This window comes from Ambystoma mexicanum, chromosome 2q, assembly GCF_040938575.1.
Source record: "Ambystoma mexicanum isolate Mex_15411 chromosome 2q, UKY_AmexF1_1, whole genome shotgun sequence".
In the NCBI taxonomy this organism is placed as follows: domain Eukaryota; kingdom Metazoa; phylum Chordata; class Amphibia; order Caudata; family Ambystomatidae; genus Ambystoma; species Ambystoma mexicanum.
Window position 1 is genome coordinate 753,212,111 of NC_090924.1, and position 26,252 is coordinate 753,238,362.

The 26,252-nt window shown below is 48.6% G+C and overlaps 1 protein-coding gene across 1 annotated transcript in view; it reads right to left on the reverse strand.

Moving 5' to 3' along the window:
• Window positions 1-26,252, reverse strand: part of NCAPG2 (non-SMC condensin II complex subunit G2) — a 1,155,695-nt gene that overhangs the window by 549,207 nt on the left and 580,236 nt on the right. Inside the window, exon 12 of the mRNA XM_069647980.1 lies at window positions 21,735-21,914. Within this exon, the coding sequence (XP_069504081.1) occupies window positions 21,735-21,914 (180 nt within the window). The remainder of the gene's footprint in view (window positions 1-21,734; window positions 21,915-26,252) is intronic.

Here is a 26,252-nt window from a genome sequence, read left to right on the forward strand (position 1 = left end):
CGCGGGTTGAGGGGACAAAAATCTGCTGGTCAGCATACGCAGACGACTTCATGCTCTTCAACCACACTCCCATAGGGTTGCAGCGATTACTATGTAGATTCAGAGATTATACTGTAGTAAATCATCTACAGATTAATGAGAACGAGGCAGTGGTTATTCGACTACATGCGCGCCCCTATTTAAAACAACATACTTGGTTTCTGAAACATATACAATTGATGGTAAAGCCCAACATACGATACCTGGGATATCCAATTTTTGGTAACAAACAGAAATCACATTACAGACAACATATGGATGCAAAAATGATCCCCCTAATGATGCAATTAAAAAAATTTGACATAAGATATGGAAAATTTTATGGAAAATTTTTCGGTTCTACCTGCGGTGAGCTATTATAAGCAAAAGATACTACCACACTACTACGGGGTGGAATTCTTCCCTCGCTGGTTTATGGCAGAATTGAATAAATACGAAGGGAGATTCTTGAGAACAATCTTGTCATGTTTACCAAAATGTACGCCAGTGGCAGTTCTATGGTATGAATTAGGCCTAACCTCCATCACATCTATGATAATGTGGAAAAAAACTCTGCCTAATTAGGAAAATGGTTACAACTTCAAGGGACACATTATATGATCTTCTAGGCTCGGGCATACGCATAAATAACATCACTTCTGCTTATATACTCCATCTTAGGGATGAATGTATAGCATATCTTGAGCACTGGGGCCTATCCCTAGAACTCTTAATGTTTAATCCTAATAAGGTCAAAAAAAGTCTAGAATGGGGAGATTGGGATTGTACAATGTGCTCTGTAGGAGACACTAGGTTCCAAAAACACATTGTCTCCCATTACAAAAAATTAGGGACAGTAGAACCATACTTAGCACTGTTCCCTGATAAACCATCCAGGCATATATTTACGCATTTTAGGTGTAATGCATTACCGACTAGAGAAATTCAAACTGCCCGCAGCAGAGACCCTATAAGGGAACTTGGATGCCGGTTTTGTGAGGTATTGGGCGTGGAAGAAACTCTGGAGCATCTGATGATATATTGTATTGCATTAAGACCTTATCAGATTAATTATTTTAGTAAATCTGGGGCCTCCTCAGGTTCAATAGATCTGCAATTACTATGGATGAAAATGTTAGACGGAGCAGATAAATTGTTACAAATATCAATTGTAAGGTTTTTGAGACATGTATGCAAATTGGGAATACAAACTGATCTGCTTGTGGGTAATGCTGATTAAATAATTGTAAGAGCAGATGGTTAGAAGTCTTTAATTTTAAGCTATTGTTTGTGAAAGTCTTCAAGAGGAAAGTAATGTGTATTCTGCTTTTGCTCATGTCTTGAGTTATCTTCTCTTAAGTGTTTTTATTCGGTCTTTGCTTATGTTTTGTAATCATTTATTAATATTTTTTTCTATGTTAATGTTCTATGTTTTTAAGATTGTATATTCTTTTCTATATTTGTACATTTTTGTAAAGGTTATTTTTAACCATATACAAATAAAAAAAAAAAATGATTTTTACTTTTAAACCCAATTCTATTACTTATAATATGCTTTAAAGAAATATCATAAGGGTTAGTCACCAGACTTGATTGAAAAGAGGATGGCAGTTCTTTTAAGCCATTATTATTTACATCTTTCCAAAAATGTCTTGAAGTCTTCTGGGCCTTTGGCAGTCTGGCTTCCGTCCACGATACTACAACGAAACGGCTCTCTTAGACCTGAAAAATCAAATGGACGACAGCAGAGACGCAGGCAAATCAGCGCTCCTTCTGCTCCTTGATTCATCTGCTGCATTCGACCTGATGGATCACAACACACTTTGCCACCATCTTTCCATTGCTGCCAATTTCTCCCCGAAGTCATGTGCTTGGATCATCTCGTTTCTACAGGAAAGGTCCATGAAAGTCTTTTCTGACTCAGCCTTTGCCACTCCAAGTCACAACCAATGCAGAGTCCCTCAGGGCTCATGCATTGCACCTACCCTTTACAACCAGTTCACAAGGCCCCTGTTCAACATTCTGGACGCACTGGGCATCTCATACACTAATTATGCTGATGACACCCAGGTGCTTATTCCCCTCACAGGTGATTACGAGGCCAACATGAACACCCTCAACTCCATCTACTCTACGATTCAATCCTGGATGGCAGAAAATTGCTTATGCCTTAACAGCGAGAAAACCGAACTTCTGTTAATTGGATCACCGACCACTCTGGGAAACTTGGACAAACAATACAGCTCCTTCACCATTGATAATATACCAATCACAGTGTCCCAAACAGTCGAGACCCTGGGTGATTTGTACTCCAATCCGACTATGAATAGGGAGGTTAAGGCCATTGCCTCCTCCTCGGCTTACTACTCCAAATTGCTTACTGCAGCAAGACCCTTCTTATCTCTACAGAACTGCCTCACCATTGCTAGGGCAATAATCGGATCAAGACTACATTACTGCAATGCCCTCCTTGTAGGGACCTCTGGCAAAAACATTGCCAAACTCCAACTGGTTCAAAACAATGCCCTGAGGGCCGCCACAGGGATCTCCAAGAAGGACCACATCTCTGAGGTGAGGAGGCAGGTTCATTGGCTCCCCATTAAAGAGAGAATTGTCTTTAAAACCCTCTCTCTCACAAATGCTTCATGATTTGACACCCCCGTACTTGGTTCAAAGAATAGCTAAGCCAACTTCTTCTAGGCCTTTGAGAATGGCCTACACTAACATGATCTCCATTCCCAAGACCCAGAGAGTGCGTGCAGGCGGCACAAGCTTCCCCACTATGGCCGCATAACACTGGAACGCCCTACCCACGCACCTTAGGATGATTGATTCTCATTTAGCCTTCCGCTAAGCTATTAAAACAAGGTTATTTGAGTGACTTGTATGATTCTGTACCGGCTCCCATTCCCCACATCTCGCCGTATCTTGGCCGGATGCCAGCACCTCTGACTTTGAAACCCTCCCAATAATGTATTATATGCTAATATTGGAACTAAGACTTTTACTGTTTTCCATTGTTGCAACTACCTTTGTGTTGACCAACTGTATCTGTAACCAAGACACCCTACTTTGTGCCGCCTCCAATGTTACCCTAATCATGCCTACGTACAATTTCAGTTAACAGCGCCACGATGCCTTTGGGCTGTAGTGCGCTATACAAATACAAAAAATAAAAATCTTTCCTTTCACTTTGCCTCCGAGTGTTAAGGATGTTTTTAAGTCTCCAGGAATTTGGAAGGATTTTTATTTCTCCCAAGACCTAGCGGTTGGATTGTTTTCACCTTGATTTTCATGTGTATCGTGTGGAACAAAAAGATAATCATTACAATAAGCCAATGGCATTGTGGAGCCATCCTCCCTAGAGGAAGACAAATACTGTGCTGCATCTCAGATTCCCCTGAGCCTTTTCCCCACCCAGATGATCCTCCCGCAGAACACCACCTATGAGAAACCTGAGGGTGACTCACCTACTAATCCCCGGGGATCTGTCGGCCAAGTGGCCAGGACACGGCCATCGCTATTGGATCCAGATCCTGGGGTGGACCAGTGGGGGAGGATCACCTTAACGAGGGGGGTGTCAGTGGGACACCGAGGGTTGAGACGCAGTACCCACCGCTTGTAACTCCGTTTCCCCATCCTACCTTGTAGGATATTTAGAAGCTTTACCCCCCCCTCTACCCCCTTTTCCCGCACAAACCCTTGCTTACACTATAACAGACAACGGACTAACATCAGGGCCATTTACCGGAAATGTCCAACACATGGGTCAGACAGAGTCAAGCAATTGACAAGAATTACGCACACCTGACAACACTTTACCTTCCCCACAGGGATAAAAGGCGGAGCACAAAAGCACACTTCGAGCAAGGCCGAACGCAAGAGGAGACAGCTACACCAAACCGGCAGTTTCAGAGGAGAAGAAAGGTGGCGAGATCTGTAAAGACGACGAAGGGGGAGTTGCCCTTTTCACCTCAGACCCGCAAAGCACACGAAAGGGAAAGCATAAGACCGGGAGCAACATCTGGCACAAAGTAGCAGACGTCAACGGTACACGGGGGACCTCCTGCTTTGATAACGCAGGCGGAGAGGCAAGCTGGCAACTGTGGTACTATCCTGGACTCCAGAGAACAAAGAAGCCAACGGGTTCAGCACAGCCGGTGAGTCAGAGGAAACTGATAGTAAACCGAACTTTGTTGAGCCCAAGGTTGCAAGTGGCAACATTTTTGAATGCAAGAAATTCGAAAGACAAAGCACTTGTGTGTATGTGGTTGGACTGTAGAGAAAGCCCAGTTGAGGTCCAGGTGCAGAGGGGTCCGGCGCCACGTGGGCACTCATTCAAAAGACTCTGACCGGGACCTATTCTTTGAAACTACAAGAACCAGAAGCCCCAGGAAAAGGGTGGTGTGAGGCGTCTGAGCGGTCCTATAAGGGTTATGTCAAATCCTTTATACAATTGAAAGTCTCTGACCCGTTGCCAGAAGATAACACTGAACAATAAGGCAAGTGTGAACCCGTCAGAGGGATGCCGGGACAAAGCCAGGAGAAAGGAACCAACGCTTTCTGGTAAAATTCAGTGATAAATGAACTGTGTTAAGAATATATGAATGGTGTTAAAGAAAGGCTGTAGAGAACCCGACAGAGGGAGGCCCAAGTCGCAAAGAGGATCCGAGCCCGGCAGAAGGAGATCCTAGGGGCAAGACCACAGGGAGAGCTTTTGTTTATTTGATTAAGGTGCATCAAGAATAATACACCCGTGAACATTGTGTCAACAAGAGTAAACCCGGTCGACTGTTGTCCACAGTGGGGAAATTGTTTAAAAGGACATTTGATGTATACAAGCAAAATTTGAAAGGCTGTAGTGAACCCGACGGAAGGAGGTCCAAGTTGCAAGAAGGATCTGAGCCTGGCGGAGGGAGATGCAAGGGGCGAAGAGCAATCACCCAATGTACCAGAGTACCAAAGGAACCTTTTGTCTGTCGTCTTGAAGCAGCAAGAGACTTAGCCCCTGAAGGTGTAGACATCATTTAACTTAAACTGTGAACCTTGTGCTAACGGGGCCCAGGAGTGTGCTGTGCTCAGAAGTCCCGCCTTGTCCCGTGCTTCAAACGCAGTGAAGGGAGACCCAGCCATACCATCTCGACTCATCATTTTTGTAAATACTTCTTTCTTTTCTGGTGAACATTATCAGACATTCTTTTTGTAATTTAGCATTAAGGGATGTGCTATTGTTTTTTTTGTTGTTAGTATAGGCCCTTTTTAATTTGACAAGACGCCACTAGGACTGCCTTATTATTATGTGATGGTCGTATCCTGCTCACATTTTAGATTTAGGTTTAGATGAAGTGTTTATCTCACCAATTATAAAATTCAATAAACTCCCTTGAACTGTGATCACTTGTGTCTGTCTTTACTTGCCACCATGAGTTCCTTACATACCCCCAAGGTCAGGATCAGAAAGCGTCTGCCTTTCCCTGGCCACCGGGGAGGAAACTTTAGGCAGGGAATTAGTGAGGAGTCCATAGGATATATATCTACCCTATGATATAAAATCATAAGTGACGGTTTTGAGTAATGTTTTTCTGTAACGTTTTTTGTAAAAAGAATTGTAATGCTTGAAATTGGGGTCAACGTATGTCCTACAGATATGGGACTGGTGTCATTCCGTCCCACATGCACACAGCTTTGGTGTTATCCCGTCCAAATCTACAATTCCTAAGGCGTTTGAAGTATCTTAACTGATATTGACCGATTACGTGGTGTGATTAACTTGTGTAAGTGACGGTACTGTGACGCTTTGACTTGGGGTCATTGTAGGCCCAAAAGATGAGGCTGCTGTTATTCTGTCCTACATTCCTCCAACTTTGCTGGTATACTGTCCAACATTTGGATTCCCCAAACTAAGGGGGTGCGAATAAAACAAGTCCTTGGTGGGGTATCCCTGCAAGCGCCCAAGCCACTAAGTCCAACGCGCAGCAGTCGCCAGTGGGATGGGCGAGCTACTTTGAATTCCTTAACTTTGAATTATACATTTCTATAAAGATGAGTAAATCACTAATGCGAAATACTTTCATTTGGAAATATTTTTTCTGGACTGAAATTCAGGGACGGGAGTATCCTTAGTTTGTGCCATGGGTGTACTCACCTCACGAGTACCCAAACTGACTTATAGAATTTCAGATATACATTATAAAACTTGTGCACACTAGAACAAAATTTTTCTTTTTACCCTGCTGCATCAGTATACTGATAGGTAGCGCCACCTCTACCAGTGGTATAGAAGAGCAGGCTCAGGGGTCACAGGTGCCCTTTTGACAGCTGCAGTGACAGTTTAAATATGTTCTACTACCACCATAATCTGCACCAGCGGCGGCAGGGCTGCATTTAAGACATGAACCCCTATACCAAAACCCTGCAAATATAAGTTTGTCCTGGTGGCAGATACATCTTTAAATATAGGCCATACCCAAGATTGTAGTACAGCGGATGTCATTTCACATAATTATTACAGCCACAGCCATTTGTTGTCACAAGTACAGCCCCGCTCAGCAGTGAAAGGATGGAACAAGTTACTTACCTGTAACTGTTGTTCTCCAGCATGGGTCTGGCATGGATTCACATGCTCATGAATATTCCCTGTCGTCAGGCTGGGAATCCTCGGTAAAGAAAAAATCAGTATCAGTTTTGTTTCTGATCTGTCTTTCTTAGTAGTAACCAATCACTGATCTCTGGGTCATATTGCCCCCAGCCAATGACTGCCCTCTCCCTAAGCTCTGCCTCCGGCAGCCATCCTCAGATTTGGTAGCACGCCAAGTGGCAGTATGACGAAGTGAAGAGCCGCAGATGGGTAGGTGGGAGGGTTCGCATGTGAATCCATGCCAGACCCATGCTGGAGAACAACAGTTACAGGTAAGTAACTTGTTCCTTCTCCAGCATGGGGTCTGGCATGGATTCACATGCTCATGAATAAAAGAAAACATAGCAGTATACACATGCACAACCACGGGAGGTGGCAACAGGCTCAACATTAAGCATCTCTTACCTGCTCACCAGGCTCACCTTAAGCGAGCAGGTTTGCGCAGCACTGCTTGGCCGACCCTGGACTCCTCCCTGGAGTCCCGATCAACGCAGTAGAATTTTGTGAAGGTGTGCATCAACCTCCACGTAGCAGCCCTGCAGATGTCCAGCACGGGTACACCAGACAGGAACGCCGTGGTAGCAGCGATCGCTCTCGCCGAATGGGCTCTCGGACAGCCGGGCAGCGGTCGGTTTGCCAACCGGTGACAATGCATGATGCAGCCGGAGAGCCATCTGGAAATGGAAGTCTTCGAGGGAGCCTTACCTTGATTCACAAACCCAAAGTTCACGAATAGCTGTGACGTCTTCCGAAAACTCTTCGTGCGGTCCACGTAGAGCTTCAGCGCTCTAGCTACATCCAGAGAGTGCAAAGTCCTCTCGGCCGGCGTCGGGAAGAAAACTGGTACCACCAAGGGCTCATTGAGGTGGAAGTCCGATGGCACCTTGGGCATGAAGGAGGGGTGCGTCCTAAGCACTACCCTTGTGTCATGAAAAGTCAAGTATGGAGGCTTGCAAGGTAGGGCCTGAATCTCTCCCACTCGTCGTGCAGAGGTGATGGCCACGAGGAACGCTGTCTTCCATGACAGGAACTTCAAGGGCGCAGAGTGCATAGGCTCGAATGGGGCTCCCATGAGCCTGGTCAGCACCACATTAAGTTCCCACGCCGGGGCAGGAGCCTTCACCGGCGGGAATGAACGGAATAGTCCCTTCATAAATTCCTTTACCAGGCGATGAGACCACAAGGATCACTGTCCCGTAGTCCTGGTATATCGGGAGATGGCAGCCAGATGTATTTTTATGGAGGCGTGAGCCAGTCCAGCTTTGGCCAGCAACAGTAAGTACGGCAGCACTTGAGGGGCCGTAATCCGCAGAGGGTTAATCTTCTGTGCACGGCACCAGACAGAGAACCTCTTCCATTTATGACCGTAACACTTGAGAGTTGAGGACGCCCTGACCTTTGCAAGGACCTCTCTGCAATCAGCCGGGATATCGTACCCTCCAAACTCTAGCGCCGCAGGAGCCAGGCCTGCAAGTTCAGCGACTGTGGGTCGTGGTGTAGAATGGTGCCTCCTTCTCTGGAGAGAAGATCCGCGTCCGCCGGCAGCCTGACTGGCGGGGACGTTGACAAATCCAGAAGGGCCAGGAACCAGATCTGCCTCGGCCACGCCTGTGCGACGAGGATCATCCTGCACCTGGACATCTTGAGCTGGCTGATGAGGCAGAGCAGCAACGGAGGAAACGTGTATAGAAACAGGCCGTCCCAAGGGAACGAGAAAGCGTCGCCCATTCTCCTCGGCTGTGGGAACCTGCTGGCGAACCTCTGGCACTCGGAGTTCGTAGCTGTCGCGAACAGGTCGATCTGGGGTTTGCCCCATCGTTGGAAGAGTCGATCCACTTGATCCTGGCGCAGTTCCCACTCGTGGCACGAGCGCAGATCCCTGCTGAGTGAGTCGGCGATGGTGTTTTTTATTCCTGACAGGTGGAAGGGAACCAGAAACATCCCCTGGGCGACGGCCCAGTACCACAGATCCTGAGCTTCCTTGGATAGGGCTGGGGATCTGGTGCCTCCCTGCTTCCGTATGTAGAACATCGTGGTGGTGTTGTCGGTGAAGATCCTCACCACCTTGTCCTTAAGGGACGGGAGGAACGACTTGAGCGCCCAGAACACTGCACGAAGCTCCAAGATGTTGATGTGAAGAGACCTCTCCTCCGGGAGCCAAAGGCCTCTTGCGTGCAGATCTCTGGTGTGGGCCCCCTAACCCTCCAGAGAGTTGTCCGTAGTCACCGTCTCCTGAAACGCCAGGGTTTGAAAGTCCGTGCCGGTCATGAGGTGAGATCGGGTGCCCCACCATAGGATCGCCCGACGGAACTCCTCACCGAGGGGGATCCTGTCCTCGAAGCAGCCCCCCGCCTGAACCCAGCGGGCGTCGAGGAACTCCTGTAGCGGACGCATCCGAAGTCTGCAAAGGGGTACAAAGTAGATGCATGAGGACATCATCCCGAGAAGGGTCTTGATGGACCTCGCCCTGGCCACGTCCGTGGCTAACAGTCGCCGTACCTTGCCCAGGATGGTTTTGGTCCTCTCCTCTGAAGGGGAGGCCAATTGCTCCACTGTATCGAGCTTCGCCCCCAAAAACAGTGCTACTTGTGACGGAACCAGGTGGGATTTGGGGTAGTTGATGGAGAACCCCAGCTCCGTGAGCAACCGGACGGTCCTCGCCGTATGATCGACGGCGAGTTCCCTTGACCTTGCCCGTATTAGCCAGTCGTCCAGGAAGGGGTAGACGTGGATCCCCTGCAGGCGCAGCCGCGCCGCCACTGGGGCCAGGCACTTGGTGAAAATTCTGGGTGCCGACTTTAATCTGAACAGTAGGGCTCTGAATTGGTAGTGGCGTCCTTGAACCACAAACCTGAGGAACTTCCTGTGCCTTTCTAGAATGGGGATGTGGAAGGAGGCATCCTCCAGGTCCAGCGACGATAGGAAGTCACCTTCCTCCAGCTGTCCCAGTACGTGCTGGAGGGTGACCATCCTGAATTTCTGCGCCTTGATGGATTTGTTTAACCGACGCAGGTCTAGGATGGGGCGCCAACCGCCTATCTTCTTCCTGACGAGGAAGTACCTTGAGTACACGCTGGAGACCCGGAACCTCCTGGGGACGAGCTCGATGGCACCTTTCTTGAGCATCGCCTTTACCTCCAACAGCAGTTGAGGGACGTGATTCTCCTTCCTGGCCACGGGAGGAATGCGAGGGCACTTCTTTAGGAATACCAGTGAGTGCCCGTTGGCCAGGGTGTCCAACACCCAACGATCGGTGGGGATGAACTCCCACACCCTGACAAACTTAGTCAGTCGGCCTCCCACTGGGGTGCTTCGGTGGGGGCCCACCTGGCCGGGTCAGTCTTGCTTGGATGCGGCCTTGTCTCCTTGGCGACGACGGCGGGAACCCCCTTGCTTGCCGCGACCTCTGTAGGCCACCTGGTAAGAGGAGCGGGCCGTCTGGCGGTAGGTGGAGGAGCCACAGCTGGATCCTTTGGAGGCCCCCTGTCTGCCTCCAGAGCTCCGAAAGGGCCGTCGCTGCTGAAGCAATCCAAGGGCCCGGGCCGTCTCCGAGTCGGTCTTGATGGCCTGTAGAGACTCATCCACTGCCTTACCAAAGAGGTTGTTGCCGTCGAACAGCATGTCCAACACTCTGGTCTGGACGTCCTGGCGAAAGTCTGTCGCCTTGAGCCATCCTCGTCGTTGGAGGCAAACTCTGTTGCCCAGTTGGCGAAATCCGGTATCGGCAATGTCCGTTGCCACCATAATGGCGTGATCCGACGCCACCTCGCCCTCCTGCAGAATTTCTAGGGCCTCTGCCCTTTTGTCATCAGGCAGGAAATCTAGAAGGGGAGCTATCTTGAACCAGAGCTCCCTGTCGTAGCGGGCCACGATTGCTAAGGCATTGGCCGCCTTAATTGTCGTCGCCGCCGATGAGATGACCCGTCGTCCCATAGAGTCCAACTTCTTGCCCTCGCTGTCCAGGGGGGAAGTGGAAGTTGAAACCGCCGCGCCCGCTGCCTTCTTCTTAGCCGCTGCCGAGACGACCGAGTCCGGCGTGGGCTGGGCCCTGAGGCACAAGGGGGCAGCATCGGGGACTCGGTACTTCTTCTCGTACCTGTCCCTCTTGGCTGGTGTCGTGGCAGGGTTCTTGAGGACAACAAGCCCCTCGTCCCAGATGTCGTCGAGTAAAGGCACCGCGAGGACCGTATTCCTCTTAGCCTCTCCTCGTTGGTACAGAAACCCCTCCTTTTGCTGTTCTTCAGGGCAGAGCTGGAAGAGCTCGGATGCCCTGGCTGGGGACGCCCGCGGGCATGAAGGGTGGACTCTCCTCCGCTTGTTCGGAGGGTTTCCTGACAGGCCTGGTTCTGGATCCTCCGTCGCGGTCCGTGGTAATCTCGTCCTTATCTCGGTACATAAGGATTGGATTGCCAACAAAATGGCCGCCGAGCTATCCTGGGGCTCGGGCAATGGCTGCGACGGACGGGATGGCCGTTCCACTGGGCCCCGTTTGTCCTCCTCGTCGCTATCTTCGATCATGTCAGCAGGGACCGTCCCCTGGGATCAAACCTTCTCTAACCTCTCGTTGAGGTTTATGAACCTCTCGTTGAGGCCTATGGACCTTTCGTTGAGGCCCCTCTCGGTCTCCACCTGTTCCTCCTCAGAGGCTGATTCCGAGTCTGTAGCGGCGGGTGGATCAAAGCCCTCACCACCTTAGGTGCGTCCTGGGCCTTCGCCTTGAGGGGAGGGTCAACGCCTTGCTCCCCCTTCGAGATCGACCGGGTCCGCTCCAGCGGCCTACCCGGGTTCTCGGACTTCCTCTTCCCCGAACCAGAGCGCTGGCTCGTGGTCGAACGTGTCGGGGAAGTAGCGCCCTGCTTGGCAACCAAAGAGCCCGACCTTTCGGCGCTCCCGGAGCCCGTGGACTCGCGGTGCTTGGCCTTCTGTTGGGCCCCCGTCGCCGGGGCGCCCTCACAGGACTAAGAAGCCTGCACAACCTTCTTCTTCGCCTTCTCACTTGCTGTGCCCTTCTCCAGCCAGGAGGCGAGGCCGGAACGACGATCTTGTTTGGTCCGTTCCGAAAGGTTCTTGCAGAACGCACAGTCCTTCTCCACGTGCGGCTTATCCCCATGGAGGCAGTAGAGACATCGCGAATGCTCGTCCTCCCTGAAAACGTTATATAATCCGCATCCAGGGCAGTTCCTGAACAGCTTGGATCCGGGCGTCGAGCTTCCTTTGTCCTGGGCCATGTCCGTTTAGGTAGGCCGCAGATCTTCCGGAATCCTCCAAGAAGTGTAAACTCGACGAAAACTTCACCCTTGAGGGGCGTAGAAGAATTACGAAACGGGTCCCCGTTATCGGAAGTAGAAACGGTGGAGCTTGAGGCTCGATTAAACCTAAAAAATGAGAAAATCTTCTGAAAAAGGGTGAAAACGCAGTAAAAAACTCGAGAACTAAACACGAGGACTCCCAACACTTGAGTGTGCGGTAAAAATCTGAGGATGGCTGCCGGAGGCGGGGCTTAGGGAGAGGGCAGTCATTGGCTGGGGGCAGTATGACCCAGAGATCAGTGATTGGTTACTACTAAGAAAGACAGATCAGAAACAAAACTGATATTGATTTTTTCTTTACCGAGGATTCCCAGCCTGACGGGGAATATTCATGAGCATGAGAATCCATGCCAGACCCCATGCTGGAGAATATGTGTATTCTCACCAGACAGGCTGCCTCTGTTGCTGCTAGCAGGACTATGGCCCTGTAGTTGGCCTCGCTTTGTACTTTTGTGAGGGCATGTAGGTAGCACCCTCGCCAGAGAGACCACCACTAAACTGGAAGCGGGCCTGGAAACAGGACTCAAAGGACACACCCATTCACAAAAGGCTTGGCCTTACAGAGTACCGAACACCAAAAAGGCCTTTGATCCTATTTAGAAGGGTGGGGGGGGGGTGGGCTTAGTGTAGTGTGGCGCGTTGGAAGGAGTTGGACACTTTGGGATTTTAATTAAATTATATATATCGTAAATGTCCATCTTTCACTATTTCTAGAGGGACCACCCTACCTATCTAAATTAACTAAAGGTGCTGGTCTACTGTCAGGAAGACAAAAATAATAGTCCTCAATCCCCAAACCTAATTCTACCTGACCCTACCACTATTAAGAATAACTCCAATACAGGGCAGAACAATGCCTCTCTTAACCTGGTCCTTCTTCAAAGTGGCTTTCTCTTTGAACGGGCGTCTTATCTCTTCGCTTGGATGATGTACCAATGTCTTTGTATTTAGAATATAGATTTTCCAAAGCCATTTGGTCAACTAGTTTCTTGATATTTGCTTCATGATTTCCTGTAGCTCTTCACATAACTTTATGGCTTGTGTACTCTACTTCTCAACTGCTTCACAATAGTGTTACTTCGGATATCTACTGAGTCTCTGGTATTCACTTGGATTTTGATTGCATCCTTGTGATTCAATCTTTTCACTATTTAGGTTGGCCTTGTTCAAAACACTAGTTCTCTTTCTCATGGTTTCTTGACACGATATAGTCTCTTAAGGCCCTGTTCCCTTGACAGCCTTTGTTCTTCAAGTATGGATTCTTCCCCCCCCCTTCTCCCGTTGCTGTATTCATTGGATTTCTGGCATGTCTCTCCTCAGCTTCTTGCCACGCCTGAAGTCGCGGGTCACGCTGCTTCATTCTGCTCCACCTCTGCAAGCGTCAACACGTCAGAGGACTTCCCCTGCATTATCCTGCTCTCCCTCGTCATAAGATTCACTTGTCCCAGTTATATGCACATCTCCATTTAAAGCGGAATTTCCTTTTTCTCAGTATTGCTGTTTTCTTTCCAGATTGTCAGTCCAACATAAGGATGACATATTAGTCTTTACAGCAGGCAGACCCCTATAGGCAGATACGGTATTGGGCTCAGGGAGTTCCTCATTGGAAAGTGAGTACCTGTGCCCTAAAAAGGAGTCGCTCCCATTGTGGTCCAACTTTCCCATTCACCTAGGGATGGTCTTGGGGAGTGGAATTACCTCCCTAGGCTCAACAGGGGTGGCTACTGCTTGGGGAGAAGGGGCAAATGCCCTTGATTCGCCATAGTAGACAGAGGGAACTCTTTACAGCTGGAGGAAGGTTCTACCATCATCTTTCTGTCCGTTCCCCTCCACTTCAGTTAGCACCAAGCACTTTGGGTGTGATGTCGGAAGTCAAAGTCCCCATATTCTCAAGACAGGTGTTAGACCACTATAAGCAGGCTTGCTTTAGTCCAATCGCCTGTTGCTTTTTGCCTTTAAAGAAGGTGTCTCCCATTCCTTCTTTGGTTCACTCTTGAACAAAAACATGATGAAGAAATCAATGGCCCTCTGTTGGGAGAGCTGATCTCTCCAATGTCTTCCACCAGTGAGGAGATGACTGACTGCCCAAGGCAGAGGCAAGCTCTGTCCCCTAACCATTCCCAGGGACTATTGGGTGAACTGCTTTTGGAACAAGGCCTGCCGCTCGGCCAGCCAAAATGGTACCCATGACCTCACTGTGTTGAGTACCACCAGCAGATGTGGGCCAGCCTGCCCTGTGTGGGAGCATAACAACAAGGACTGACATTTATACCCGACCCTCTGGATTTGACCTCAGATCAACCGAGTCAAGGAATCCAGGATCCCTGCATTTTGGCCATCGAAACAATTTGAACCATGATTCAAGACTATTTGAATGCATCGAACCATCAGGATCCTCCGGAGCAGTCTTTGACACTCGCCCTGCTCTTTGAACCGGTGAACTGCGCATTCAAACCTGTTCACTGCTGCACTGCACTAGGAAAGCATGGTGTTGCCCGGCTGGAACTAAGTAATTATAACCCCTGCCTGCGAACAGCCAGCATTTTCGTTGCCAATCTTCATCGAGAGTCAGCCAGACCCTGAGGGATCCTTCGAACGGTGACCTTCGAATGCCGCACCAGAGCCGCTTAACTCAAAATTGCACATCCAGCCACCAGCCTCTTCACGTTGAACTGACCCTGGTGGCCCTCACAATATGCACTTCTCAGAACAACATTTACGAACCGCACAAGCTCATGTTTGACCTATGCACGACATCTGGTTCCTGTCGAGAACACCACCACGGATATACCCAAACCGCTGAACTGCATGTTCAAACGCTGCCACACAGCACTAGTTAAGGACTTTGTTGCCTCGGCTCGACCTACAAGATTTTTATTTTATCTGCTGCCTTTGAACAGCTGTTTGACCCACCAGCATCCTTGCTACTGATGATCTCCAATCAAATCGACGTGGATCAGAGAGCCCCAAACCTTGAACACTGCATGAAACCGCTCGAACCGGACTGCGCATCTCCAGCCTCTGTCGTCAAATCAGCTGTCGAACCGACCCTGGTGTCCCTCATGATCTGCAGAAATGTTCCTATTACGTTGCTTTTGCAAATTATGTGTTTAATTAAAGTATATCTATTTTTATTGAACCTTGATTGGACGTTCCCTTTATTTCGGACTGTTGTAATATTACTGTTTGGGTTGCTACTGAATCACATTCACACTCGTCGAGAGAATTTAGTTCCCTCAGCCCAGGTTACCACAAAAGGCAAACAAGGTATATCTTTGAACTGTGCCAGTTTTACCTTTATGATTCGGATAACTCTTAGCAGTTTGAGGGTGGAGTAGGCACTTTAGCCACTACTCCTCATTCTGCTCCTGCAGGGCAGAATTCATTTCGGCACATTGTGTTCGGAGGCATATTTTCATTGACTATTTTAAAATTTTCTTAGGTCTTGTGAGACCACTGAGTTTGTATGTTATTCTGTAACATTGTTAATTATTTAGTTACTTGTAAATATTATGCAGTTGGTTCTTATGCACAACCTTATAAAAGGAATATATTTTTCCAGATATATTTTGTAGACATTTCCTTGTGATAAAAATGTTAAGTATTTACTGTTCCTTCAAAACCACTCGCCTCATCTGAAGAGCAGACTCAACTCTTCCTACCACTTGGAGAAACCCTGAAATCCAAGTTGGTTGCTATATCTGGGTACCGGAAATTAGGCCTAAGAATAATCTCCTTTACAACCTGTTTAGCGCATTAGAAAAGTGCAAAATGTCCTGCCCTCTAAACCTTCTGGGTGAACTATTGTGCTCCTGCAGAATTTCTTTTAGGGAAGGGTAGGTGTTGCAAAATTCAACCATGAGAGTATAATTTGAAAGACTGGCCAAACTATCAAAGTGGCAGGCGTAATGTTGAAGGAAAACCTCTCTACCTTAGAGACACCATAGTGGGAGTTTTTGGTTCAGGGAGGTGCAGGGGAAAAAATATCCTTATACGAGTGAAGAGGCAGTGAAAAGGAAGTGAAGTAAAGAGGCAGAGGCAATGCTTAATTTGACAAAGATTCAGGACAACTTGAATATCTCATTAGGAGGGAGATCAACCAAAAACAACACGCAACCACCCTTCCAATATTATCGAGCCAAAAGATTTCCTAGGGGCATGAGAATTCCATTGCGCCCAAAATTGTGTGAAGAAACTAGAGATTGTGTTAGAAAATGGGAAAACCTGTTGAAAAAGTGCTCTTTGGATTTAATCCTCACCATACAAGAGCGTTCTATTCAATTACACTTGAGCTCTAGTGAGATAGAAGAGATCAAGACAAAACTAGCCTCTACTTTGGGTGTAGAGGAGATAACCAACCTTTTAGATGCTATAAACACCAAATTTGATAGTTACAAATCAGAAAATAAAACAATTAGGAAATTCAAGCACAATATTTACGATTACCCCAATGACAAGGTGTATACACAAATGTACAGCTATAGGGACCAGGGGAATGCATTCAACAGGAATAGTTCCACCAAACCTTCCAGTTCACATTCAGACATTAATGCACACGACATGCCTGAGAGTACAGAGACAAAACAAACATCACAGGAAGAGGTAACAGCACACGACACCACATTAGCTATTTGACCAAGCGAGAGAGGACCCACGCCACAGAGGAACATTTTTAGGGCCAGATGTAAGACAAAAAGAAGCAGGAGGGGTAGGACGAGGAAAACCAAGGCCACAACACAGATATCCACTGAGAAAAAACTAGTGATTAATGTATCCAGAAGAACTTTGAGTACACTAGAAACTAGAATCTTAAAAAAAGGGCTGAATTTTGTACCCATGTACGGTACAAATTAGTTTGATACTAAAGTGGAGTTTTTTTAATTCATTCGTAAACTCCAATTTAAGGAGTTTTTTGCCACCTTAGACACAGAATAATCTACCTTGTCTGATACAGATGTCATGGAATATTTAGAACTGAAGACCAAAAGTAACTTTATGCCTCCTTTATGCCTCCTTTACAACATGGCACAACTGACATATACCACAAAGTGCTCTTGAAATATCTTAGAAAAATATGCTTTAAAGCATCTAAATATAGAAACTTGAGTAAACAAGGATTAGGAAACACAATGAGTGTTCATGTTAAAGGATATTTGTACCACGCACTATCACCACCGGAGTGGTCCCCTGGCGCTCTGGCGGATCTGAAAAGGAAAGGGGGTGGAGGTTAAGTTAGTGGGAACAAGCGGGATAAGTGCAAGAGAGCAGTGATGTGCTGTTGACAGCTTCAGTTTGGTTAACACCATTCTCTGAGCTTGAGAGTGCTTTCCGGTCGGTAGCCGTTGTGTGCTGTTGTGCAAAGCTATGTGTGGTTTGTTTTGTTGTTGCAGTGTTGTGAAGTGTGTGCGGTTTCTTGTGCTTTAGGGTTGTGGTTGTGTTTGGTTAGAGTTTGAGAGGTGTATGCGGAGGGTTGAAATAGTTAGTGGGTTGGGTTTGGCCTCGCTATCTAGAGGTGATATGTGCAAAATGTCCACGTTCTTTCTTGATGTGGCACGTGGATATCTCTGAATTTCTATCTAGGTCCGACACTGGCTAATATTCACAATCCTGTCTATAAATGACCCATGCCAATATTCACAATTATATCCAAATGTGGCACCGGCCCGCCTTCAAAATACTGTCTAGATACGAAGCAAGCTAGCATTCACAATTCTATCTAAGTGCAGCATTAGTAATATTCCCATGCAGTCTAGATGTGGCACTGGCCAACAGTCACAATCCTGTCTAGATGCGACGCAGGCTAATGTTCACAGTTCTGTCCAAGTGTGGCATTGCTAACATTCACAGTTTTGAGGTAAGGTAATGTCAAGTGGCAGGGTTTTTTGGAGTAGAGTAATTGCACTACTCCCCAGCCATGCCACACTTACTTTGGTGCTTGCGGCTTGTTGACGGCTGGTTGCTGTCTTCCCCTGCAGACACCTGCAGGCACACCTTGGAGCCGCCAATGTAGGAGCCGCCCTTTGCCTCGGGGCCCTTAGCCGCGGGGCCCTTAGCCGCAGGGGCTGCCGGGCAGAGGGCTGCCTTGGGAGGGTCCGTTAAGACCAGAGAACTAACCAACCATAGGTTGAGGAAGGGTTGGGCGGCGAGCGGAGGGAGGGGAAGAGAAGAAGAGAGCCGGGGAAGCAGGGCAGAACGCAGGGACCGGGGGCAACCAAGGACACGGCCCAAGATTCCAATAGGCCCACGAAGGTCAGAGGACCTCAAACAGCTCACCTGACAACGCCGAGTGGAAAAGGTATTATCCCACAGTGCAGCTGCTCTCCACAACAACAAGGAAACAATCAGTCAATCACAGCTGAGGCAGGCGGAGCGAGGGGAAGAGAGAAGAAGGGAGCCAGGGAAGCAGGGCAGCACGTGGGGCCCGGGAGCAACCAGGGACACGGCACAATATTCCAATAGGCCCACGAGGGTCAGAGGACCTCAAACAGCTCACCTGGGAACGCTGAATGAGGATGAAAGTATAACTATCTGGCCCAGCGCATAAGGGAGATGCACTAGTAATTTTGAATACTGACGAATAAGAAGAATATCAACCAACTCAGTGACCAGACAACATATGTTCTCTTGGATCATGATCCAACAAACATTTTTTGTGATTAGCCTTTTCAGTCCTAATGGCTCAGACCTCTCGCAACAAAGTTCACATAGGTCCCCCTCCATCGTCCTCAGACCGCCTCATAACTTTCAACAAGACTTGCAAGGGGCTCCCTTCCCCAAGCTTATTACACTTCGGGTCGCCCTCAGGGCTCAGACTGCTTTTGGATGTCGAAGACTTTTGAATGTGTATGGCTTTCTTTTCTTCCCAGGACCACTTTGACTAAAGGTTCAAGGTTCAATTTTCACTCTTCCCTTCTCTAAAAGTTAATTTTGCTTACTTCGCTTTTGCAGTTCATTTGCTTTATCATTACAAACAATGCACCTTTCAAAGAGACTTTCCAATGGCCTACTTCCTTGCGCCTAACCACTCCGTTACCCAGTATAGCTGATTTCACAGCCGTCCTTACTACTAAGTTCGTACACAGGTCTGCCTTTCTTTGCGTCTCATCTACACACGTGCAGCCTTTCACTTGCGATATAATGTTGACACTTAAAACTTTCTTTAACACACACCAGTCTCACAGGTCGCTTGCCAACTCACTAGCTGTGTGCATTTCTTTCCTAGTTTTCAGATTTCCAATTCAAGAGTCAACGTTAGTACCACAGGCTTGGCCTCACCTCCCCAACTCTGCAGTTTACCCGGGAGGGCCGCTGGCGTCCCCAAAACACAATGCAGTCTTCTGATGTGGGATCTGGCCTTCTCCATGTGTCTTTCGTGGCCTGTCAGAGGCAACGACATCCAGCAGGCAACTCTTGGGATTTTTTTTAACTGCTGCTCTCTTCCCTTGGTTCGTCGCTCTGCTCCAGTAGGTTTGCCTCCCCCTCCACCCCCCCAGAAGTTCTGCTCGTACTTGTGTTCCGCATTGCTAAGAGTGTGTCTCTAGGTTCTGCCTTTTATCTGTGTGAGGAGAGCTCATTGGTATCAGGTGTATGCACTTAAAGGCAAGTGCCTGACTCTATTAACGGGACATGTCCAGTACAATGTATGAGAGTTAGTCTTGTTACTCTGTCACCCTCTTCCTCTACCCAGTGTTTGTGTAAAAAAGGGGGAGCCGGGGGAATGTAGGGACCTCTGTGATTCCTAAAAAAATAGGATGGGTGAGATGAACAAAAAAAAGGGGAATACCGCCACTCACCATTGGCTGCCTCACCCTCACCCTCACCCTCACTCCCACTCCCACTCCCACTCCCTGAAGACCCCTCATCCAGGTGATCCTCCCGCACTGGTCCACCCCCAGGAACTGGATTCAAAAGCGATGGCCGTGTCCTGGTCACGTGGATGACAAGTTCACGAGAACTAGCGGGTGAGACGCCCTTTGGTTTCTCACAGCATCCACCGCTAGATTACACAGACACGCTATGTGGGACACAACCCTGTTCGAGGAACTCTTTATTGGGGATCTCAACACTATATAGTCCTTACTGTTGGGTACGGCCCCCCACACACTTATATGGTAAAACGGGAGGAGGACCTGAATGCCCCGGAAGGGGATCTTGCTTGGTATACTGTATGGACTAAGGCCAGTAAATCATCCAGATGTGTCGCATTATGGGATAATGGCTATAAATTGTTATTCTGGTGGTATCTCACTCCTGTACCGCTTCACAAGATGAACCCTGCTGTATCAGACTGATGCAGGAGGTGTGCACAACCCCCAGGGACCCTCTTCCAAATATGGTGGTCTTGTGCATTAATTCAAACATATTGCAAAGAAATTGTGGCCCAGATTAAGCTGATCACTGGGATATAACTTCCTGTTGAGCCCTTGGTCATATTTTCTGGTGATGAAGACTTAAAACGACATTATAAACTATCCAACAGATCTGCCCGATTGCTCACACAGTTTCTGGTGGCAGCCAGGGTGGTGGTGGCGCCAGATGTTAGTGAATGGTGGGCTAAAATATGGTTTGTGGTAGCCATGTGCATGATTGAGGCTATTCTTAAAGGGGAAATGTGTAGGTTTTTAAAGAATGGGGCATGTTTGTTCAGTTTATAGCCCAAAATGATAATACAACCCTGCAGCACAGGCCACGTGACATGCGATCATTCCTGCTTTTATAATCCCCATGTCCAACTGTGCTCACCCACAGCTGTCAGGTTGTCCTCCAAAACCAGTAGATATGGGAGGTCCAGATGTTCTTGCATTATAGATCTATAGTTCATATCATGTTTTACCCTGTGTAGTAACGGGCCTACTCTGATTTGCACACAGAACATGAAAGATGCAGTATAGGTTTGCTGCTTATCAATGTATGCTGTGGGTTTGATTTCCATGTCTTTTTGATATTTTTTCCCGATTTGTAAATTACTTTTCGCTTTTATTTTTCTTCTCAAAAAAATATGAATGGCAAAAACAAATGTGTTCGGTTTACCTCCCTAATTGCAATCTCAGATCACTGTCACTGAACTACAAGATCGTTTGAGCATGCACCACCTCTGAACTTGGATCTTTGTTTAACAGATTTCCTGAAACGTTAAAACTTCACCTAAAGTCTCCTCAGATTCAGAAAGAGCCTGAAAACTCATCTGTTCAAGTGTTTACTAAACTGTAATTCCTGCCCTTGCTGTCTTCTTGCGAAGTGCCCTGAATCCGCCTCCTCAGGGTGTTTTTGGCGCTACAAAAATAAAAAATTAAATAAATACATACTAAGAAAGCTACTCTCACTTCTACAGTAAACCTTGCCAGTTCCAAAAAGGGCATGTTTAGAAAACGCAAGAGTCTTCCAGTGTATTAGAGGATATAATTAAACCCCCACTATACACATGGACTTATGGACTAAGGCAGCAATAACTGCTGCAGATAATATGCCTAATCCGCACATTTAAGTCCCTCATAGTATAGGACTCAAAGCTCTGAAAAGCTCCCAATAGGCAAACCAGCTTTCTTTTACAATAATTCCTTTAAAACAAGGCAGCTTCCAGTGTTTACCTAAATTAAATGTTGCAGAGGCTGAGAAACATCCAAGATGTTGACCAAGCCATTTTCTTGGTGGAATATACCCTTACCAATCTTGTGTCGGATATACACTTTCCTTGTACCAGACATTAATCCTAGGTATCTGCAGGGTGGCATGAATGATGTGATATAAAACATAAAAAGAGTATTTATTACCTTGAAAACAGAGCAGCGAATATCAGCCGAGCTAACATCAGAAGACAGGTCTCCAAGTACTTTTTTCAGAAGATCAGTAAGAATAGCTGGAGGAATCTGCTCCCAATATTTAGATGTTATTTGATACACTCCAAGCACACCTGTAGATCTGACCAATGGTTGAGTATCATCCAATAGGCTCTAAAGAAAAACAAACACACATAGTTATCCTTCATGCCAAACAGAGACTGAGATTAGGGGGGGTCGAGGGAGGGGACGAAAGGGTCCTTATTTAGGGGCCGTTCAAATGGGCATTTAAAATGAAAATTCATAGGTCTTTCACTGTTACTTGCCCTACTGACTGCTGTAATACAGGCCCTTAATGGGCCTCCTATTTTCAAAAAAATGGGGCGTTCCGGTTAACTTAAGCGGTCTGGGGACTGCGGAAGGATGAAGCAGATTGTGGGATGGCGGAGGGGATTGGTGCAGGCCAGGGTTTGGCTGGTGGAGGGGTCGTTAGATATTTTGATGAGACCATTTTAACAGATGTTCTTAGTGAGAAAAGTAAGCACTCATATTTCGACTACTGAAGATGCATCTAGATTGCAGCCCACAGTGTCACTGTTAAAGATTACATTTTCTTTGTGTTGCTTCATTCCATAGATGTCAATGGGACTCCACAGGTCTGAGGTTGTCTGCACCCTGAGCTGACTTTTTGGAGGTAAGTAAAGCCCTAAGCCTTACTTACCTTGGTTTTGCTCACCTTTTCTGGGGCTACTGATTAGTCCCTAAGACCATCAGTGCAGGGAGACCTGAAATTCACAGAGCACACATCACCTTACAGTGAGGTGTGGTAGAGATATTATGAGTTATTCACAGTAGTGACTAACGTAGTCCTTAATCCCCTTTCCTCCATTCTGCATGGGCGTCCCTTGCTAGGGAGACAGAACCTTTTTCACTAGAAAAAAACCACCTTCCCACTTTAAATTTAGACGTGCGCAGGGGTGCGGCCCTGGGAGCATGCGCTGCCCGGACTCCGCCCGCTGGAACCACACCTTAGTCCCCATAGACGCGTCGACAATGGATTAACATTGCCTAATGAAACCAGTTTCATTAGGGGGGGGGGGGGGGGGGGAGGACTGTGGGACGTATGGAGGAAAAGGGACTAAGAGTACATTAGTCACTACGGTGAGTAACTTATAATTACTCTTACGTCCTGTCCCTTTCCTCCATACCGCATGGGCGATTACAACTGAGTGTAGCCCCAGAGTGGAGCGAAGACCCTCCTTAAGCAAAAAAGTTTCTAAGAACAGCCTGTACGAAAGCCGCTTCGGATCTAGAGCCGCCGTCCAAACACTAGTGCTTGCAGAAAGCCAAAGGGGTGGCCCAGGTGGCCGCCCTGCTTAGGACTTGCCAGGGGACATGCCGCTGGAAAGCGATGGCCGTTGCCTTGGCTCTGACCGCGTGTGCACGCATGTTGGCCGGAAGCGGCTTATGCTGTCCTCGATGGCCGAGACCATCCAATAGGCTATGGAGGCCTTGGATGCCCGATACCCCGATCTTGATCCGCTGAATATGACAGTGTGACCGACTTGCGGAAGCCCTTAGTCCTGTCCAAGTAGAATTTCAGGGCACGCCTGACATTGAGGCAGTGCAGAACTCTATGTGCCTCGTCTTTAGGTTCAGCAAAAAACGTAGGCACCACTATTTCTTCGTTTAGATGAAAAGCAGAAGGCACCTTAGGAAGGAAGGCTGGGTGTGTCCGCAGGACTTTATTCTTGTTAAAAGTAGTATAGGGCTCTGTGGCGACAAGCGCCTGGATTTCGCTGACTCTGCGCGCCGAGGTGAGGCTGACTAGCAAGGCCGTCTTAATGGTGTCCAGCCTGATGTCCACAGGCACCATCGGCTCAAATGGTTTGTGCGCCAGGGCACCCTAAACTATGTTGAGGTCCCATACAGGGTGGGTGTGGCCTCTTGATGGGCGGGTAGAGTCTACCGAGTCCCACCAAATGCTTCTTGACAATCGTGTTGGAAGAGGAGAACACCTCTTCCTCTAAGTTTTTGTAGGCCCCAATGGCTGCCAAGAAAGTGCGGCAAGTGTCTACCTGCACGCCCGAGTGGGCGAGGTGCGCCGAAAAAGAGAGCATGTCGTCCAACGTACATGCAAGGGGGTTGATATCTTTAGAGTCTGCCCAGTGACAGAACCTGGTCCACTTGCTCTTATACTGGGCCCTGGTAGCCTTGCTCCTTGCGTTCTGTATGATCTCTAGATTAGCCTGGAAAAGGCTGAGGTGCCCTAGCGTGACCTGCTCAGGAACCACGTTGTGAGGGCTAGTTTCTGTGACGCCGGGTGGATGACCCTGCCCCCCTGCTGCGCCAGAAGATGTGCTGGGCCCGTCGGAAGTTGAATAGGTGGTCTCTACGAGAGGCTGAGCAGCTCCGAGATCCATGGCCTGGCTGGTCACCATGGAGCTATTAGAATGACGCTGAGGTGGCGAGACTCCTTGATCTTGCAGATCACCCTGTGTATCAGCAGAGTGTGGTGGAAGGCGTCTGCTGTCATGCCGTTCCACTGAATCTGAAATGCATCTCCCAGGGAGCCGGGGCCCTGTCCCTGCCACGAGGCAAACTGTTGTCAGTTCTTGTTGTCCCAGGAGGCAAATGGGTCCACCTGCGCGTGTCCCCATCTGGTGAAGATCACCTGCAGCACAAGGTCGTTCAGTTGCCACTCGTCATTGTCCACTCCCAGTCTGCTGAGCCTTTCCGCCTCCAGGTTGGATTCCCCCGGAAGGTGGACGGCAGTGGGGTTGATGTTGTTCTCCAAGGCCCATTCACACATGCTGACTGCCAGTCTGCACAGTGGAGGGGATCTGGTACCTCCCTGCTTGTTGACATAGAACATGCTGGTGCTGGTCGAGTTGTCTGTTTAAATGAGGACGATCTTGCCCTCGATAACCGGAAGGAAGGCTCTGAGCGCTAGCCAGATGGCCTTCAGTTCCAGCCAAAGGATGTGGTACTCCTGCTCCTGCCGGGTCCAGGTGCCATGGATGCAGTCGTTGTCCACGGTGGTCCCCCATCCCTCGAGAGAGGAGTTAGTAGAGATGGTGACCTGTGGATATAGGTTGCTGGAAAGGATTGCCCGTCCGCAGGTTGCAGTCCCTGGACCACCATGTGAGGTCCGGGGGAAGTGAAGGAGGAACGTTGATTATCTCCGCCTGAGAACCCCGCTACTGGTTCCATGTTGCTGCGAAGTGCAGCTGTATCCTCCTCATTCTGAGTCTTGTGTGAGGGACGGCCAATAGGAGCGCTGCCATGAGATCCAGTAGGTGTTAGTACCACCAGGCAGAGTCACCTCTCTGCTGAGGAAGTGCGCAGTGGCCCTCTTGATGGCTGTGATCTTGTCCTCCGAAGGAAAAACTCGGCACACGAGTCCCAGATGAGCCCCAACAAGGTCAGTTTCTACATAGGCGGCGACTTCTTGAGATTGCGCGAAAAGCCCAGATCGTGCAGTGTGCTCATAAGAGCGTGGGAAGTGCGGTGCACCGCTTATGGAGATGAAGCCCTGACAAGCCGGTCGTCGAGGTACGGGTAGATGTGTAGGGCCGCCACTGTATTAATCAGCCTGGTAAAGAACCTGGGGGCCGAGTTGAAGCTGAAGGGAAGCACCTTGTATTGGAAATGGTAGCCCATGATCCTGAATTGTAGAAAACAACGTTGAGGCTGCCAAATCGTGACGTCTAAGTGCACGTCCTTCAGATCCAGTGAGCATATCCCGTCTCCCTTGCACAATGTCTCGGCTATTAAAGCTGGCGTAACCATCTTTAATTTTTGTAGAGGTAGGGAGAGGTTGAGGGTGAAAAGGTACAGCACAACTCTCAGGCACGCCTGGTATTTTTTATGAATGGCGAAAATCCTGAAGTAGAAGCCCAAGCCTCGATGGGAAGCTGGGTCTTCCGTCACTGCCTGGCTCTCGACGAGCGACTGGATCTCCGCCAAAAGAGTTGCTGTCCCAATCTGTGGGAGTGAAAGGGAAGAGGGAGGTGAGGCTGGGATGGGTAGGCGGTATCCCTGTGGATACTACGGAGAGGATCCAGGGGATCAGCGAAGTTCTGGCACCAGAAGTGTGCATGGAGAGCAAGCCTGCCCCCCACTGGTGACACGTGGATCCGGAGGGGCACGTCATGCCTTCTTTCCCTCTGAGGATGTTGCGAAGGAGGGGGACTGGAAAAAGCCCTTACTCCCCCCACACTGTTTGTTGCTTGCGCCGGTCCGGCTGCCTGAACCTATGCTCTTGGAGGCCACAGAACCCTCCGTATGTACGCCCCTTGTCCGAGCGATGCTGTGACTGGGTGTACGTTTTGGATGTCGTCTTTGTAAGGATGGATAAAGACTGCCGTTTGCAAGCTGTTTTTCTTTTTATCCAGCTCCTCGTCTGTGGTGGATTGAAAGAGGTCACCCCCCCCCTCGAACGGCAGGTCCAAGATGCCTTCCTGGACATCCGGGTTGAATTTAGTAGCACAGAGCTAGGCCGTTCTCATG